This window comes from Eptesicus fuscus, chromosome 7 (assembly GCF_027574615.1).
Source record: "Eptesicus fuscus isolate TK198812 chromosome 7, DD_ASM_mEF_20220401, whole genome shotgun sequence".
Taxonomy (NCBI): Eukaryota; Metazoa; Chordata; class Mammalia; order Chiroptera; family Vespertilionidae; genus Eptesicus; species Eptesicus fuscus.
In genome coordinates this window covers 51,381,705-51,397,425 of record NC_072479.1, presented here as the reverse complement: position 1 = coordinate 51,397,425, position 15,721 = coordinate 51,381,705, and the positions used below count along the sequence as shown (strand labels likewise).

The 15,721-nt window shown below is 42.9% G+C and overlaps 1 protein-coding gene across 1 annotated transcript in view; it reads right to left on the bottom strand.

Moving 5' to 3' along the window:
- The window catches only part of LRIG3 (leucine rich repeats and immunoglobulin like domains 3), a 47,253-nt gene extending 32,217 nt beyond the window's left edge, over positions 1–15,036 (bottom strand). Inside the window, exons 1-3 of the mRNA XM_008148733.3 lie at positions 14,822–15,036; positions 8,729–8,800; positions 8,443–8,517 (exon numbers count right to left, since the gene is read on the bottom strand). Of these exons, the coding sequence (XP_008146955.2) occupies positions 8,443–8,517; positions 8,729–8,800; positions 14,822–15,036 (362 nt within the window). The remainder of the gene's footprint in view (positions 1–8,442; positions 8,518–8,728; positions 8,801–14,821) is intronic.
- Positions 15,037–15,721: the final 685 nt, after the last annotated feature.

The following is a 15,721-nucleotide window of genomic DNA, read 5'->3' as shown; positions in this document are numbered from 1 at the left end:
TCATTTAATAACTACTTGAGAAAAAGGAGAAAAGCAGATTCTGTGCTTAACTGAAGGGTAATCATTTCATTCCCCTGCATTAAAAAGTCTGCAGTAACTCCCCAAACCTGTAAAACACCTGAGCTGATCCGCACCAACTTACCCAAGTCTCTGTCTTCCCCTAGACCAGTGGTCGGCAAACTCATTAGTCAACAGAGTCAAATATCAACAGTACAACGATAGAAATTTCTTTAGAGAGCCAAATTTTTTAAACTTAAACTTCTTCTAACGCCACTTCTTCAAAATAGACTCGCCCAGGCTGTGGTATTTTGTGGAAGAGCCACACTCAAGGGGCCAAAGAGCCGCATGTGGCTCGCGAGCCGCAGTTTGCCGACCACTGCCCTAGACCTCACATACCCACAGTCTACACTTCCTGAAAACACAGCTCTGCACTGGGGCAGCCCGAGCATCTCTCTATCCCAGGGCAGCACTCTCCTAGCAGTATCTCTTTACTGCCTCTCTTCCCCTGTTATCATTGTTCCAAGTAGAGGCCAAGTCTTACTTGTCTTTGTTCCCAAGCACTTAGCACCTATTAGGCCTCGTTGATGGGCAACCTTTTAAATACAGCTCAAAACCTACCTTTTAGTACACAAGCCCTTGTTCAGTTATTAACTCTAACTGAACGCTCACCCACTTTTTAAAACTATTTGAAGAAAACAAAAGTTTCCTGAAAATTCACCCCAAATGCAAAGTTCTTTCTCCTCCCTTCTCTGTTGCTGCCAGGATAATGTTTCTAAATCCTGTCTTCTTCCTGTGACCCTCCTGTTCCAGAACCCACTTTGGCTCACTGCCTCTCGTCTCTGCTGCCCCGCCAAGCCCACTGCAGCTGTAACAGCAGCAGCTGTTGCTGCTCACTCTGCTCAGAGCCCTTTCCTGTACATCATGCCACTTGATCCTTCCCCGGAACCAGATGAGAGATGGAGAAACACCTTACACTGTTTTTACAGATAAACAAAGAAGAGTTAATTAACTCTGCCCGAAGCCAGACAGGTCATTAGTATGAGACAAGACAAAAACCTGTGTACCCCACTCCCAGCTCAGGTCTCTCCACTACTGCACAGGGCCCCGTGGTCTCTCTCGTCCACTCATGCTTACTGAGCATCTCCTATGTGCCAGAGACTGGACAGGGCTTCTGAGGGGACTGAAAGCTCAGTAGGACACGAGTCCTATCCCGGAATGAGAAGTGTGACAACTGCCAGTGGAGAACTACACACGTTGTACTTGTGGGAGTTTCAAAACTGAAGAATAAAAGAAAGTCACACCCTTCTCAGAATCCTACAATGCCACACAAATAAATTCCCAATACTCCCTACTCCCAGACACCCAGGATTATTCTTTATAAATCACATCAGATCTTGGAGTCAAGTATGACTCTCATACTTCCCTGACTCCCCAAAGCATCCCCAACACAGGAGGACATGACGTGATGGAACCCCATCACACATGGCACTAGGTTCTAAAACCAGTGGAGGGGGCGGAGGGGAGGGACCAGCTATCATGAATACATCCCTAAAGATCCCTTAACATACTAGCAAATAATTTTTAGGCAGACATCTTCTTTCTATCTGTCTCAATGAGTCCCACATAGGGCCAGTTTTGTATTTTGGATTTTTAGTTCAGGACCTGATGATGCAGTTCCCATGTGTGATGGGCAAAGGGGCTACGAAAAATCTGTATCTCTGAAGTCCTAAGTCATGCTCAGCGGGTCAAGATATTCACTTAGAACAGGGGTGGAGAACCTTTTTCCTGCCAAGGGCCATTTGGATATTTATAACATCATTCGTGGGCCATACAAAATTATCAACTTAAAAATTAGCCTGCTGTATTTGGTCAAACATTTAATTAACTCATCCCTAATGCCTTGGCAGGGCCAGACCAAATGATTTCCTGGGCCTTATACAGCCCATGGGCCAGATGTTCCCCACCCCTGCCTTAGAACAATGAGAAACGGGAGAAGGGGTTTTTAATTTCCCAAACACTTTCATTTCGCACACACTCCAGGGCATGTGCTCACTGGCTACAGTGGTGAGCTAAATCCTTATGCTACTTAAATTACTTCTCTTGTTCTTTTTTCTTTAATTATTATTGCTGTTATTATAATCTTTTTTTTTTTAACCAAGCACACATAATTGAACATAAATTAAGTGAAACACAGGTATGCTTTGTCTCCACTGTAAATTTTTAGTCACTGGTATAGACCAAGTTTATAGGAGATCTGTTTGAATTATGCTAACTGCATGCGGCTGTTCCATAAGTATTGCTTAATTCATATACTAATTAAGCACCAACTACATGCCATACATCTACATTAAGTGCTGGGAAAAACAAGAGGGAACCACAGAGGCCTCAAAGTATAGAAGGGGAGAAAAGTACAAACAAAATCAAGATAGACAAGGCAAGAGGGCAGAGGAAATGAGGAGATGACCCCCACCCCCACGAGCCCCCCCCAGGGCGTCTTTCCCCACCTTCAGGCCAATTCAACTGTCACCTGCCAAGTGCATCACCCCATGAGTCCCCACTTAAAACTGTCAACCCCTCTCCCACCTCCTTTTTGCTTTAGTTTTCTCCCTGGCACTTATCACCTCTGGCCACATTTCTTATTTATTTTACTTTTTGTCTTTCTCCTTCTACGAGAGGGTCAGCTCCTGAGGGCAGAGACTTTCAGCTATTTTGTTCACTGTTGAATCTCAACCCTAAAACAAGGACCAAGCACATTGTAGGATTTGGTAAATATTCAAAAATGAGTCTTCCCCTACCACACTAAAGGGCAACAGCCAGAGCTCTCGATCCCTTTGTCCTCTTTCCTTTGGCTTCCGAGTCTTTATGAAAAACTCAAGTTTTCTTTTAAAGTTTGTTTACTTGTTTATTTTTTCTCAACCCTCACGAGAATGGAAGCTTCCTGATAAAAGGAACCCCGTCTGCTTTGTTCACTGCTGTGTCCCCAGCACTAGAACAGAGCCTGGCACTGTTCATTTACTCCACAAATTTTAGTGGAATGAACGATCATGATCATGGCTTATATTCACTGAGCATATGCCAGTGGGTTTTACCCATCTCTCTCTCCAAATCCTCACAACCCTAGGAGGTGGGCATTATTATTTTCATTTCATAGATGGGGAAACACAGACAGACAGTAACTTGTCCACGGCCCAAACCCAGCAAAGGGAAGTGCCAGCAATTAATGCTGAGCCATCTGATGTGCGCCTCACAGTTAACACTGTTCAGTGGACATGACGGAGCTGCCCTGTGGAAGAACAGTGCCGTCATCCCTCCTGGCCTCATCCCTCCAGTAGTTTCCTCATCATCTGCCCCGGTGAAACCACCCTCCTGCCACCTCCAAGCCACTCTCCACACTAAAGCCAGGGTGACACTTTCAGAAAGCAAACCTGATCACCTCAACCTGCTTGAAATTCTCCAATGCTTTTCCATTGGTAGAGCACGCATTTTAGGGTCCCACCCATGAAGGTGATCATTTTTTATAACAACTTCTTGGGAAGGATGACAAATGTCATCTCTGGAAAAATAAGTATTATGAAGAAAACAATGAACTTGGGAGAAATGCTCTACCTTTGAGATAAGAAATAATGAGAAAATGCTTATTTGATCATGATAAACTGGACTCCGTCAGTAATTCCAAAAATATTTACGTAATTTCTGCTTAGAATCAGCCAGGCAGATGTGTTAAAATGGATATTCTTGGGCCCCCACCCAAACCCATTAATTTAGAATTTCTAAGGACTGGGTCAGGAAATCTATGTTTTTAACAGGTACTCTAGGTACCTCTTGGACATTCACTCACCTAAACCTTTTCATCTCTAAGATAATAGGCAAGTATCTGCATGTTGGGCAATACCATATAAACCATCAATGTCAAGACTAAGGCTCAACTAGCTTTACTCAATGACCGATAGCTCCTCCCTTATTCAACAATAATCTACCTATATAATCTAATCTAATAATAGACAAATATGCAAATTGACCGCACCTTCGCTACACCTAAGCCACGCCCACCAGCCAAACCACGCCCACCACCCAATCAGGACGAGTATGCAAATTACCCCAACAAAGATGGCGGCTAATTTACATATCAAGACAGCGTCGAAAGGAGGGGAGGGGAGGAGGGAGGAGCGAAGTCAGGGCTGGGGGCGAACGGAAAAGCAGGCAGGCTGGAGGAGAAGGCGGGGCGGGCAACAAGGGCGGGGCGGAGGCGGGGCCGGGGGCGATCGGAAACGCAGGCGGGCTGGAGAAGGCGGGGCGGGCGACAATGGCGGAGCAAAGGGAAACGCGGGCGGGCTGGAGGAGAAGGCGGGGCGGGCGACAATGGCGGAGCGGAGGCAAGGCCGGGGGCGAAGGGAAACGCGGGCGGGCTGGAGGAGAAGGTGAGGTGGGGGACAAGGGAGGAGCGGAGGCGGGGTAGAGTGCAGCAGGAAATCCTATTGCAGGATTTTTCCTGCAACGGGAAAGCTAGTATATGTATAAAAGGCTAATATGCTGTGTCCCTCTGACTGTCCAACCAGTTGCTATGACGTGCACTGACCACCAGGGGGCAGACACTCAACACAGGAGCTGCCATGATGCACACTGGCTATTTACACAAAAAAAATAGCACCGCGGACCTGGTGCCCACAAACCAACACTCAGCTTCCCCCAAGTGGGACACAGGCCCCGCCACCACTCCAGAGTGACAGCCCACCAAATCGCAGCCAATGCTGCCAAGACCACATGGCGTAAAATGCGGCCCATAGCCCAGCCCAACCCAGAAACGGTGGCTGTGAGCGCTGGGTAATGACGTCACCTAGCAACGCTTGGCTTCCTCTCCCTAGTGACTAGCCTCCTTCGAGTTTCTTCAGCTCAAGAACACGACTTGCTTTACAGCCAAGTGCAAACATTTTACACTTTAACCAAATGTCTGTGAAGCGTGAATTCCCATGCCTCATCTCATTTGATCCTCACAGAAGTCCTGGAGTAGGTAGATAGGAGACTCGATGGAATCCTATTTTCTTTTCATTAGCCAGAAATCGGAGATTTAGAAAGTTTAGAAACTTGACCCGACTGATAAGAAGAAATGGTGGACCTTGAAAATGACTTCAGGTTTTCTCACTGTGCAGAATATAGTCAAACACTGCTGCAGTTATATATTTTACAATAATAATCTGCTTCATGTTGATATTTACTGCTGTGTTGAAAGAGAAGTTGGGGTGCTTCACTGGGCTGGAAAAAGTTTAGCTAAATCAGAAAGCAGGTCTAATTAAGCAAGTTTATTCCATATATATAACACAAAGGCTAAGTTGACTCACGCATGCATGATACATATAAAGCTCTCACTGGCACCAATTGCACGTGTTTCGATCTGTCATTGTTGATCGTGAATTTGGTTGACACTTCTATCATAGAGAAAGGGCGAATAGCGATATTAAAGTATTTCTTCTAATTAATTTCCTTTCAATGTGCACAAATCCATGCACCGGGCCACTAGTGTTATATAAATCACGGATTCAAACAAGACCCAAGCCAGGTCACAAGTTTCAAGTGCCCATTGCTTGAGCAGCTCACGTACATCATAGGAAGCCAAATCTATCACATTCGGTGAGCACAACTCACTTATGCCAGGTCAACAGTCTTACTACAAAATATGTTCATCCCAAATACTATTCCATCTCTTTTCCTAAAACATACCATCCTGCCATGGGTACGAAATAACTGTGAGAGAAAAATAAACAAAAAACATAAACCACGTCTTGCTCTTAGAATGCCAGTTGACTTCTGAGCTAGTACTGGGTGGGATTCAAAGAAAAGCAAGTCTGTCCAGGCCTTTTATATTCTGAAAAATCCCTAGAAATGTTAGAATGAGGTTTCTTAATGAGAAGATTCAATGCTCACCCAATGGCCAACCTAAGACAAATGCCAAGTTTCCCTGACATCAGGACTGGTCCTTAAATAAACTCATCCCTGGACATGGGGTGCCATCTGACCCAATATTAGCTCCTGCAGCTGAGAGAGGAAAAGCATCTTATCAGGTCTTCTCTGCTCTTCTCTGAGTCAGCCCCACGAGCTGGGAGGGGTCCCCACTGCACAGAGCAGCAGGAGTATAGAGCACTGACACCAAATCTCATGCTCAAGACTCCCGACTAAGTTTTCCTTTTCTTTGATATGTTTAAAATTATTAAACTTGTGCAAATTACCTGGAAAAAATGATTTTCTACACAAATTGTTAAAAAAAATATCTTGACAGAATAAAATTCAAATAATCCTGAGAACTACTTTAAAAGATGTGGGGGTTAATTGTGGTGCTACAAGCTTCTAATCTGACTCATGTTATGTGGTTCAACAATTTTTTTTTGAAATTTCAGAAATAGGTAAGTATTAACTTTTAGCTCTGACTACTCTCAAGTGCTTCTATATTAAAAAAGCACACACACACAAGTTCTACCCTACACAAGACAAGGCAGAAAGTCACAGTGCTTTAGAAACAATGATTGTGTACTGCAACAGCCAACGAAGCCTACAGGAAAAAAAAAAAAAAACATCTGTAGAAGAAAACAGGAAGAGAAGTGAAATTTTCAAGGTATATCATAGGTATAAGAACAATTTTTCTGCATCCACATTGAATTAGCAGCCCATCGCATAAATTATTTTTCACAGATTCTATGTGATCTAGGTAATAAAAAAGGATCTATCACTATACAGATGAATAAGGCAATCCCTGGTTCGATGCACTGCAACAAGTTGAGGGGAAAGAAAGTGAGATTATCCAAGTTCCCAAAAAATTGGAACTCAGCACTCACTAAAGTGAAATACAAACAAAACATGAAGATGAAATTCCATATTTTATTTCAGTTTTCTAATTACAAATTAAAGCTACAAAGTGCAAAATCACTAGGTGATTTATTCCCAATAGAACTTTCTAACTTCCTTACCAGTTCTTATGCTTTTAACTCTGTAGCAAGCCACAGAGAAGACTGTTTCCCCCGTCCCATCCAGATTCTGAAACGACACTGCTAATGCTCTCAGCCATGAAGCATGCACTGACCCCCCTCAAGGCTCTCTTGAACATGCTGACAGAATCTGCCAATACAGAGGACAGGGACAGAAGGGTGACGCGGCAGTCCCTGAGATTTAAAAAAGGCCCCTGTGGTCAAATGAGAATAGCTAAAGATGTTTAAGATACCAAAGCCAGTGCTTCGTTTAGACTCCAAAATTTTAAGCAATTGTGAAAGACAAGAAAGCAGGTATTAATGCTAGCATAAAAATATTTTTTAAATTCAGTGTTTATTTGTCAAATATCAACTGCTTTTTCTTTCATTCCTTTCTGTTTCTGATCTTTGGAAAAACCACATCAGTATCAAATGTCACTTAGTTCTTATTCAAACAGAGGAAAGCAGACACAGCGGCTGCACCAGTGACTTAGCTGACCTGGGCCCTAAGTAAAAACAAACCTCTATAAATCACCAGATGTAAGCAATTGGGTAGTGATCACTTTAATTAATTGAACAGCTTTCCTGAAATTTACTGTATAATTTCGACCCTCCCAACACCTTTGCCAGAAGCACCTAACAATAGTGTTATTTTCTTCAGTTGTTTAAAGGAGAAAAACATTTTTAACTTCAGTGGGTGAAATATATTTTTTAAGTATTCAAGATTAAGATGGTAAACTACTTGATTTTAGAAATTAAATCATGCACATTCTAAATGCTGCCTTTAAATGCCCAAGTCAAAATTATCCCAAAATATCTTCAATGCATGAGTACGTTATCCGCCCTAAACATACAGAAAAGCTAACACCATTTTAATTTTATTTGAAAACTTGTATTTGCAAAATAATGTGCAATGGTGTTTCTAATTTCAATCGCATTATTTAATTTATCTGTATAAAAGTTCAGATTTTGATTTGATGTTTCTGAACCTTGATTTCCACCGCTGGCGCCACACTTAAAAGAGGATACTCCAATGCCTTATTAAAAACTCCCATTTCTCCTCACAAAACAACTCCAATCATTCTCACTAGTAACTAAGTAATAATACCTAACCCATAGATCCCATGCCAACCATTAAGCAAAACCAGAGGTAAAGTCCCAGTCAACAGAATATAATCAAATACATGTTTCTATGGGGTGCAGGCGGCTCCCCTGAATTTTGGAGGCCAGTTCAGCAATGGCAGTGAAGTGTAGAAAGTGTGTTGTTACAATGATACTTCAAATTTAGCAGAGAGAGAGAGAGAGAGAGAGAGAGAGAGAGAGAGAGAGACTGGGGCTGAAAAACAAGTCAACAGTTTTAAAGAACACCTCATCACCCACTGAAGGGAGTCTTCTTATTTTGCTTCAAAGGTTTTGACTCCAGCTCATATCCAACTGTACCCATAGTCCCTGCAGACATACATATGACATCCTGCTAACATTCACTTACAAGGAGAGAAGTGTAATATTTGCTGAGACAGGTCCTAGATTTGGAATGGTCTCCAATTCATTGTTGTTCAGTTTCCTATAAATGCCCCCAAAAAAAAGAAAAAAGAAAGAAAGCTGATTAGGTCATCTATAATTCATAGAGGTGAAACTCTGTAAAATTATTTAAAATTATTGTTAACTCGTTACCAGTTTTAAATAATTTATTATAATCCAAATGTTTTTACAGTTAAGTAATGTGATGGGTAGTATTTTATTCAAACGTCAAATAGAAGACAACTAAGACTCACACTTCTCGAAGGCTTTGAAGGTGGCTCGTGGAACTTGCCTTGATGACAGACAACCTGTTGTGACTTAAGTCCCTATGAGAAAACAAAAATAAAATGATAAGTAGTTTAAAAAATCACTAATAGCACTTAACGATGTACAAGACAGAATGGATCTGTGAAATATCTCTATCAACACTGGTGATGACATAAGAAATAATTGGCCCATCCTGTCTATAAACTAGATGGTAACCAAAATGCCAAACTCAAAAAACACACACTCTGAGGACAGAATTAGTTTAGGAGGCTGGCAGATTCCAATGCTTTAAGCCCACAAGTGTTTTAGGAGATGTTTTTTTGGCACAGGGTGAACAGACCTTTTGTGAGCTGGCTGTTTTGCTTCACCTTCCCCATCCCCTACCATCTCCTCACTTCCAACTTGATATGATGAAGTCATGGCTTATGAAAAGTGGCTAATTAGGCAGGTTGCTAAAACTAAAACATCTAAAGAAATCTTTTTATTTTATTATCATAAATTTAAGCATCAGTGTCTTATTATATAGTCAAAGTAGAAATTGCTTTTCACACATTTATTTCTCTGGGCTAAGGCAATAAATTATTTAAAGTATCATTGTGTGGGGTGTGTGTGTGTGTGTGTGTGTGTGTGTGTGTGTGTTCGCGTGCGTGCACATGCAAGTGCTGAGGGTAGAAAACCACCTAACCCCTATGCTCTCCTGAATTCCCCAAATCTCAGTATCTGGTAATATAATGTGCAATTTAAACCACATTAGCCACCTAACAAAGTTAAGCAGAATGTATAGAAGGCTGTGATCACATTTCTTTTCAATCATTAAAATAACTCTGCTTTCTTACTCCAAGACTCAGTCTAACTTGACCTAACAATTTCCACTGGACATTGTTCTTTTTTTAAAAGAAGCAACACAAAACTTCTACATATACAATACTCTAGACTAGGAAGTCATCACAGCATTTAAGATTCAAACTGTGATTTTTTAAACCTGCCAAATATTTGGTTATCTTCTCTATATTTGTCAACATATTGAATACGTGTCCTCAACATGGTGCGATGAAAATAAAATGGCTGAACAGCCATTGAAAACCAGGCTAACAATAGTATGGTTTAAAGCTCTCCCACTGAACAAGGTTAACCAACCCTTACTAAATTAATTCTCTCAGTGTTTAAAAGGAAAGATTTTTAAATAACCAAAGTTTCAAATAACCAAATTTGATTGGAGAAAAGCATGAACCATTGGCTAGGTGCACACAAGTATGCCCCCCAAAGAAAAAGGCAGGGAAACACCATGTTACTCAGTGCACATCCATTAGTTAACAATTAGAAATCAGAGAGCCTTTCAGCCTTTGAATTTCTGTTTTGAGAATAAACCTGGATTTCTCCATTTCACACACACACACAAAACTGCAAAGGTTTTTTTTATTTGAAACATGTTTGCCTAAAGACCTACCAGACAGTAACAGACATGAGCAGATTTGTTCTGGTAGAGTTATAACATGAAAAAAAAAAATCTGGCACAGTCTTTAAACTATAAAAATCCTGCAATTACAACCACTGCTGTGCATGCTCACCACGCCGGAGCCAGACACTTTCCCTCACAAACCCCGCTCAGGTCCATCTGGAGTTCATCCAGGAAACCGTGAGCCCAACCACTCACGTTAGGATTCAAACAAAACCCGTGTGCTTTTAGCACCACAGACAGTCACAGATTTCCCACAGGGTTCAAAACACAACCAAGGAAAAGAGCCCTTCACCTGGGAGGCAGCCTGAGTCAACAGAAAGTCTCACTTGGACCCACTTAACTAAACATTGAACCGGCATAAAACTGCATCCCCTATTGTTTCAAGTTTTCTGTGGTTTTTGTTTGGTTTTGTTTTTTAAAGGAGGAACCAATCTGGCATTGACATTTAACGCAGGTGATTTTTCTTTTAATTAGAAAAACTAAAATCATACTCTTCACTTCATTTTAAGGGTTATTCCACAAGGCAATCCTGTGAGGAAAGGGACTGAGTGCCTAGCATTTTTCCCAACCAGGAATGGGACGAGAGCTCCAACAAAAGGCCTTTAAATGGAGAAGCTGCCTCCAGAGAACAGTGCACATGCTGAGGGGACCACTCACTTCTGATTCAGAAGCAAGAGCTGGTAACCTTACATATTTCAGTTATTGCAACACTTCCACTCCTGAATTCTGTGTACCACTATCAAAACCACATTCTATGTGGGAGAAAAAAAGGCACCCCTTAAGTGACTTTTACTGCTAAATACTTAAAGCCATGAAACTTTTAATGCACCTAAATTTAGACTTAATGCAGTGTATGTTTCAGAAATGCTTATTTTCCAGTTAAAGGATGTCACGTTTTCCTAAATCTTCCTTATATTGTTTTTATAGCTAGACCATTACAAACAAATTCCAGTTGTACAATGTCCATGTTTTGTTAAAACCCCTAAGAACATTCAATAAGGAAGGCAGATTCATTTTTAGATTCCCATTAGTGAACATCTTCACCAAGAAACTTTTTTTTTTTAAGAAAAAGAAACCATTTATATTATATTTAGGGGCATATCTTTTTAAAATTTTTTGAAAAATTTTTAAAATTTCAATTATCGTTTACATTCAATATTATGTTGTGTTGGTTTCAGGTGTAGAGCTACACATAGTGGTTAGACAATCATATACTTTACAAAGTGTTACCAAGAAACCTTAAAAAAAAAACACCAAAAAAAAACTTTTGGTAGTGAGGTTAATAAAAGGAAAAGGTGGTCAGGCAGGGATGTGTTAACTATTTACCCAGAACTCAGCTGGCCAAATACTTGCAAATCAAACTCTACTTGGTAGAGGAAATCTTCCTGAATATTAGCAAGCGAATAAATATATATGAAAATAATTAATTTACAACAATGGGTTCCAGCTATCATTTTCTTCCTTTTAGCATTTGGAAAGCTGACTTCCAAGTCAAATTTTAAAATGCAAATCCAGCACCGCTTCTTAATCAACCCCACTGGGGCCTGCAGAGCTGCTAATTCAGCAGAAATCTGGAAAGCTGAAACACAAAAAGCCAGGCTGTAGCTGTTTTAAGACACTGATCCAAAGTGACTCATAAATCAGCCTGCTATGTTCAAGTTTTAGTCTGGAAAATACAGAAAAACAGCTGCGAAAACCGTAAGGACTATTACCCCCACCCAGCCCCAATTCTGATACCAACCGAAGGATTTATAACAGGCGAACACTTAAGGAAATCCCACCAGCAGAAAAAAAGTCCCTTTTGGACCCTTTCCCCCTGAGCCCCACTAACTCAAACATCTCTTCGTGTACAATAGTTTTGAAATTCCAGCGAAATTTTAATAATACTTGAAGCTCTCAATGGCAATTGAGCACCTTTCCCCTCTTTGGCGAAGGAACATATCTCTAACAAGCGCTCTTCTTTAGGTTCAGGACTCTGTAAGCACAACTCTACATGTCAACTCAAGTCTGCCTTTTAAGGCAGTTAGTTGTAAGCAACCTTCAAATAGTTACCAAGAGCCACTTCCACTAAAATATTAGAGGTTATTTTTTGAAAGAACTAACTGCAATATCATTATGTTACAGCTCCAACTATTCAACTTTTCACACGTGAGGTTCCTATGGCAATAAATTACAACCGAATAACGTGAAAAAATAAATAATTGTAACAAACAGAAAGACTGATTTTTTTTTTTAACTTGCTAATTCAACAAAAAAGGGGGACACTAAACTTTTTCTGAATTGTGCTCCCAGAAGCTAGTCCTAAGGCAAACTTTCATTACTTTCATTCCCTAAGGAAAGGAAGTCAAGATATGGAAGAACAATGTGCATTTTTCTACTTATGTCTGCACTCTGAAACAATCTACTTAAAAGCTTTTCTCATTATGTAAAATGTAAGAAGCGGCTTTCTTATGCCTCCTGTTACAAACACCAAGTAACAGGGAAGTCAAAGGCTCAATTTCTTGGGTTTTTCTTCTCCTTTCAAAGGTGGAGAGAGGAGACCTGTAGAGCTTTAAGCACAAACAAAAGGAACATTTACAATAAAGAATTTAGACCACATGGCTCGGTGACAACTACAGAGTTGGTTAAAAGTCACACAAGTACAAGAATGACAGAGCCGTCCAATGAGTGGTCACAGCGGGGCTTCTGACAACAGACCTAGTGCTTATTTATACAAGTGGAACTTATTTTCACATACATCTAAGGAATGTGGACTTGTATTGAGACAATTTACTGCTGGCGGAAATGTAATTAAAGATTGTGCTAACCAAATAAACTGTAATTTGTTTTTAGTGTGCCACCAAATTATCTGCAAAACAAAATCCTAATTAGGTCAGCTACTTTTAAGATAATGTTTAAATAGGTATCAAGCCCCTTTTGGTTTAACTCAACTTCTAATCAAGAGCAATACAGTTATTTTTTTAAAAAGACATCCAAATTCACAAAAACATAAATTGCAGGAGATGCGGCCGCTTGATATTGAGAAACTATGGAATATAAAATAGATTTGTGATAGATCCAAGCCTTTCCAAACACAGCCCAGGAAGCACTACTATGTTCATTTTCTTTTTTCTCATCCCTCTATTATTCATAGGTGTTCACCTCCAGTCAGTTCCATATGTTGTCAATAGAGCCATTCACATTTCATGAATAAGGCAGCATGACCTCCACAAGAGGCAATTGAACAGAATTAGCCACAACTAATTGAAAGTCTTCCTGCTTTGGGTTAAAGCCTTTATCTCCATCTTCAATTGCAATAAAAACTACTAAATAAGACAACCCATGATAAGAGATTAAGTATCAACCTAAAACTCTCCAGTTCTACTTTTTTATTAAACCAAGGTTTGCTAACACACAAAGAATATTATTTTGATGGTCAACAATTCAACAATTCAAAAATATTTTGATTGGCACAATGATTTAAAAACAATTTCCTTCTACCATTATTATTATTATTATTATTAAATTAGGATAGTCTACTAGAATTGCTTAGGAATTTAGAATTTCCATTGCAATTCTGCTAGGCCCAAATCTATTAAAGTATAGTTGTACTTTTACTTCTTTTAAACAGATAACTTTTTTTTATTTTTAAAGCACAAGTTTTGACTGTTTACATGTTACAGGAGTCCTCCCATTTCAACAAAACTAAGGTTGGGAGAGAATAAAGACATGACATTTGGAAAGAATCAGCCTTTCCAACTAAACTACATTTTTTTTCCTTGTTCTTGCACGCAGTTGGCAGTGATTTCAGGTTTTCAGACTTCACAGCTAGCATCCAAAAACTTGCATAAGAGCACTCAGCACTCCCTCCTAAACCGTCTGGGCGTGCTGAGAAGCTACAGAAATCACGCCCTTGGTTCTCAAAACTAGCTCCTTCCCTTCCATATCTACTGGTCGGTCTTGCCAACTTCTCACCGGAACGAAGATGCCACGATTTGGTCTAGGAGGGGGGTTTACGGAGCGCCGGAGAAAGAACAACAAAAGAATGCCCGTCTCCCACAGCCTGGACAGTGCCGAACGAGAGAGAGAGAGAGAGAGAGAGAGAGAGAGAGAGAGAGAGAGAGAGAGAGAGAGAGAGAGAGAGACTTCCTAACTGAAAGGAGCGCGTTCAATGCTGGTGGGGTATAGGGAAGGGGCCCCATATAGTTTCTATAACAAGGAGAAACTATAGTTGAACCCCAGGACCCTACACACTCATAGGGAGAACTGAGAACTCCGATAGTCCGCTGGCTGCCACCTCTCCTGGCCAGGCAGGGGCGCGCATTTGAACCCCCTGGGAAAGCTCCAGTCGCAGAAAGTGGACTCTACCCCCCGAGTTGTCAGTGGCTCCCTCCCCTCGCCCAAGTGAGGCTAGACGGGGGCATCTAGGTCGCCCTCCCCCCCCCTCCCCGCCCCCCAGCGCAGCCCGCAAGGCGCAGGGGCAGGGGAAGGGAGACCGAGTCCCCCGATGGCTCCTTTCCATCCCCACCGAGCGCCGCTCGAGGCCTGGGCCAAGGGCAGCTGCCCGGGAAAACGCTGCTGCGCGCCCAGTGCCAAGGCCCGCGGCGGGCCTCCCTCCTCCGCTTTCGGGAAGGATACTTACAGCCGGGCGACCCAGGGCGGGAGCGGCTCGGGAAGGTGCGCCAGCCGCAGGCGACTGCAGTCCAGCAGGTCCCCGAGGCAGCGGCAGGGAGCGGGGCACGGGCGCTCGGCGGCGACCCGACGGCTGGTGCCCTCGGCCGGGCCCGCGCGTCCCAACACCGCGCACAGCAGCAGCCCCAGCGCCGCCGCGGGCGCCCGGACCTTCGGCGCGCCCATCGCGGTCCCGCGGCCTCTCGCCCGGCCCTGCGCTCCGCCGCCGGCGCGCGCTCGGAGCCCCGCACGAACTTCCAGCCGAGGGTGATGCCCGCGCTCCGGACCGCGTGTGCGCGCCCTCCTCTCGCGCTCCCAGGTAAACGCCTTTCTTTTACTCTCCACGGCGAAGCCCCTTCATGCACCGGAGCAGCGGGAGGGGGAACCGAAGAGAAGGGCGACCTGCGGCGGAGGTGCAGGGCGAGCAGCGTCGGCGCGCCGAAGCCCCCTGGACCCGCAAAAGAAACTTTTTCGCCGCCTCCCCGCCGCGGAGCGCCGAGTCCCGGCTCGGCGGGGGCGGGGGCGGGGGCGGGGCGAGCAGCGGCCGGCGCGCGCCCATTGGCCGGCCCGGCCCCGGGCCACGTGACAAAAACAGGGCTCCGAGCCCTGGGCGGGAGCGCAGGAGAAAGTGGAGCTGAGGTTGTAGGAAATTCGGGGTTACATTTTCCAGCCTCGCGGGCCAGAAGTTTCCACTACATCCTGGGGAGCATATATCAAATGGAGTTGGAGAGTAAAAGGTAGTGAGCACACAAGCATATAATGTTAGGGCAGCTCGCGGAGTTGGCGGCATTTAAGGGAACGTCCGGGGAGTCAAGTGAAGTTAGCTCTGTCACCAGAAAACTTTTCAATTCCAAATGTTAAAAGTGTATAA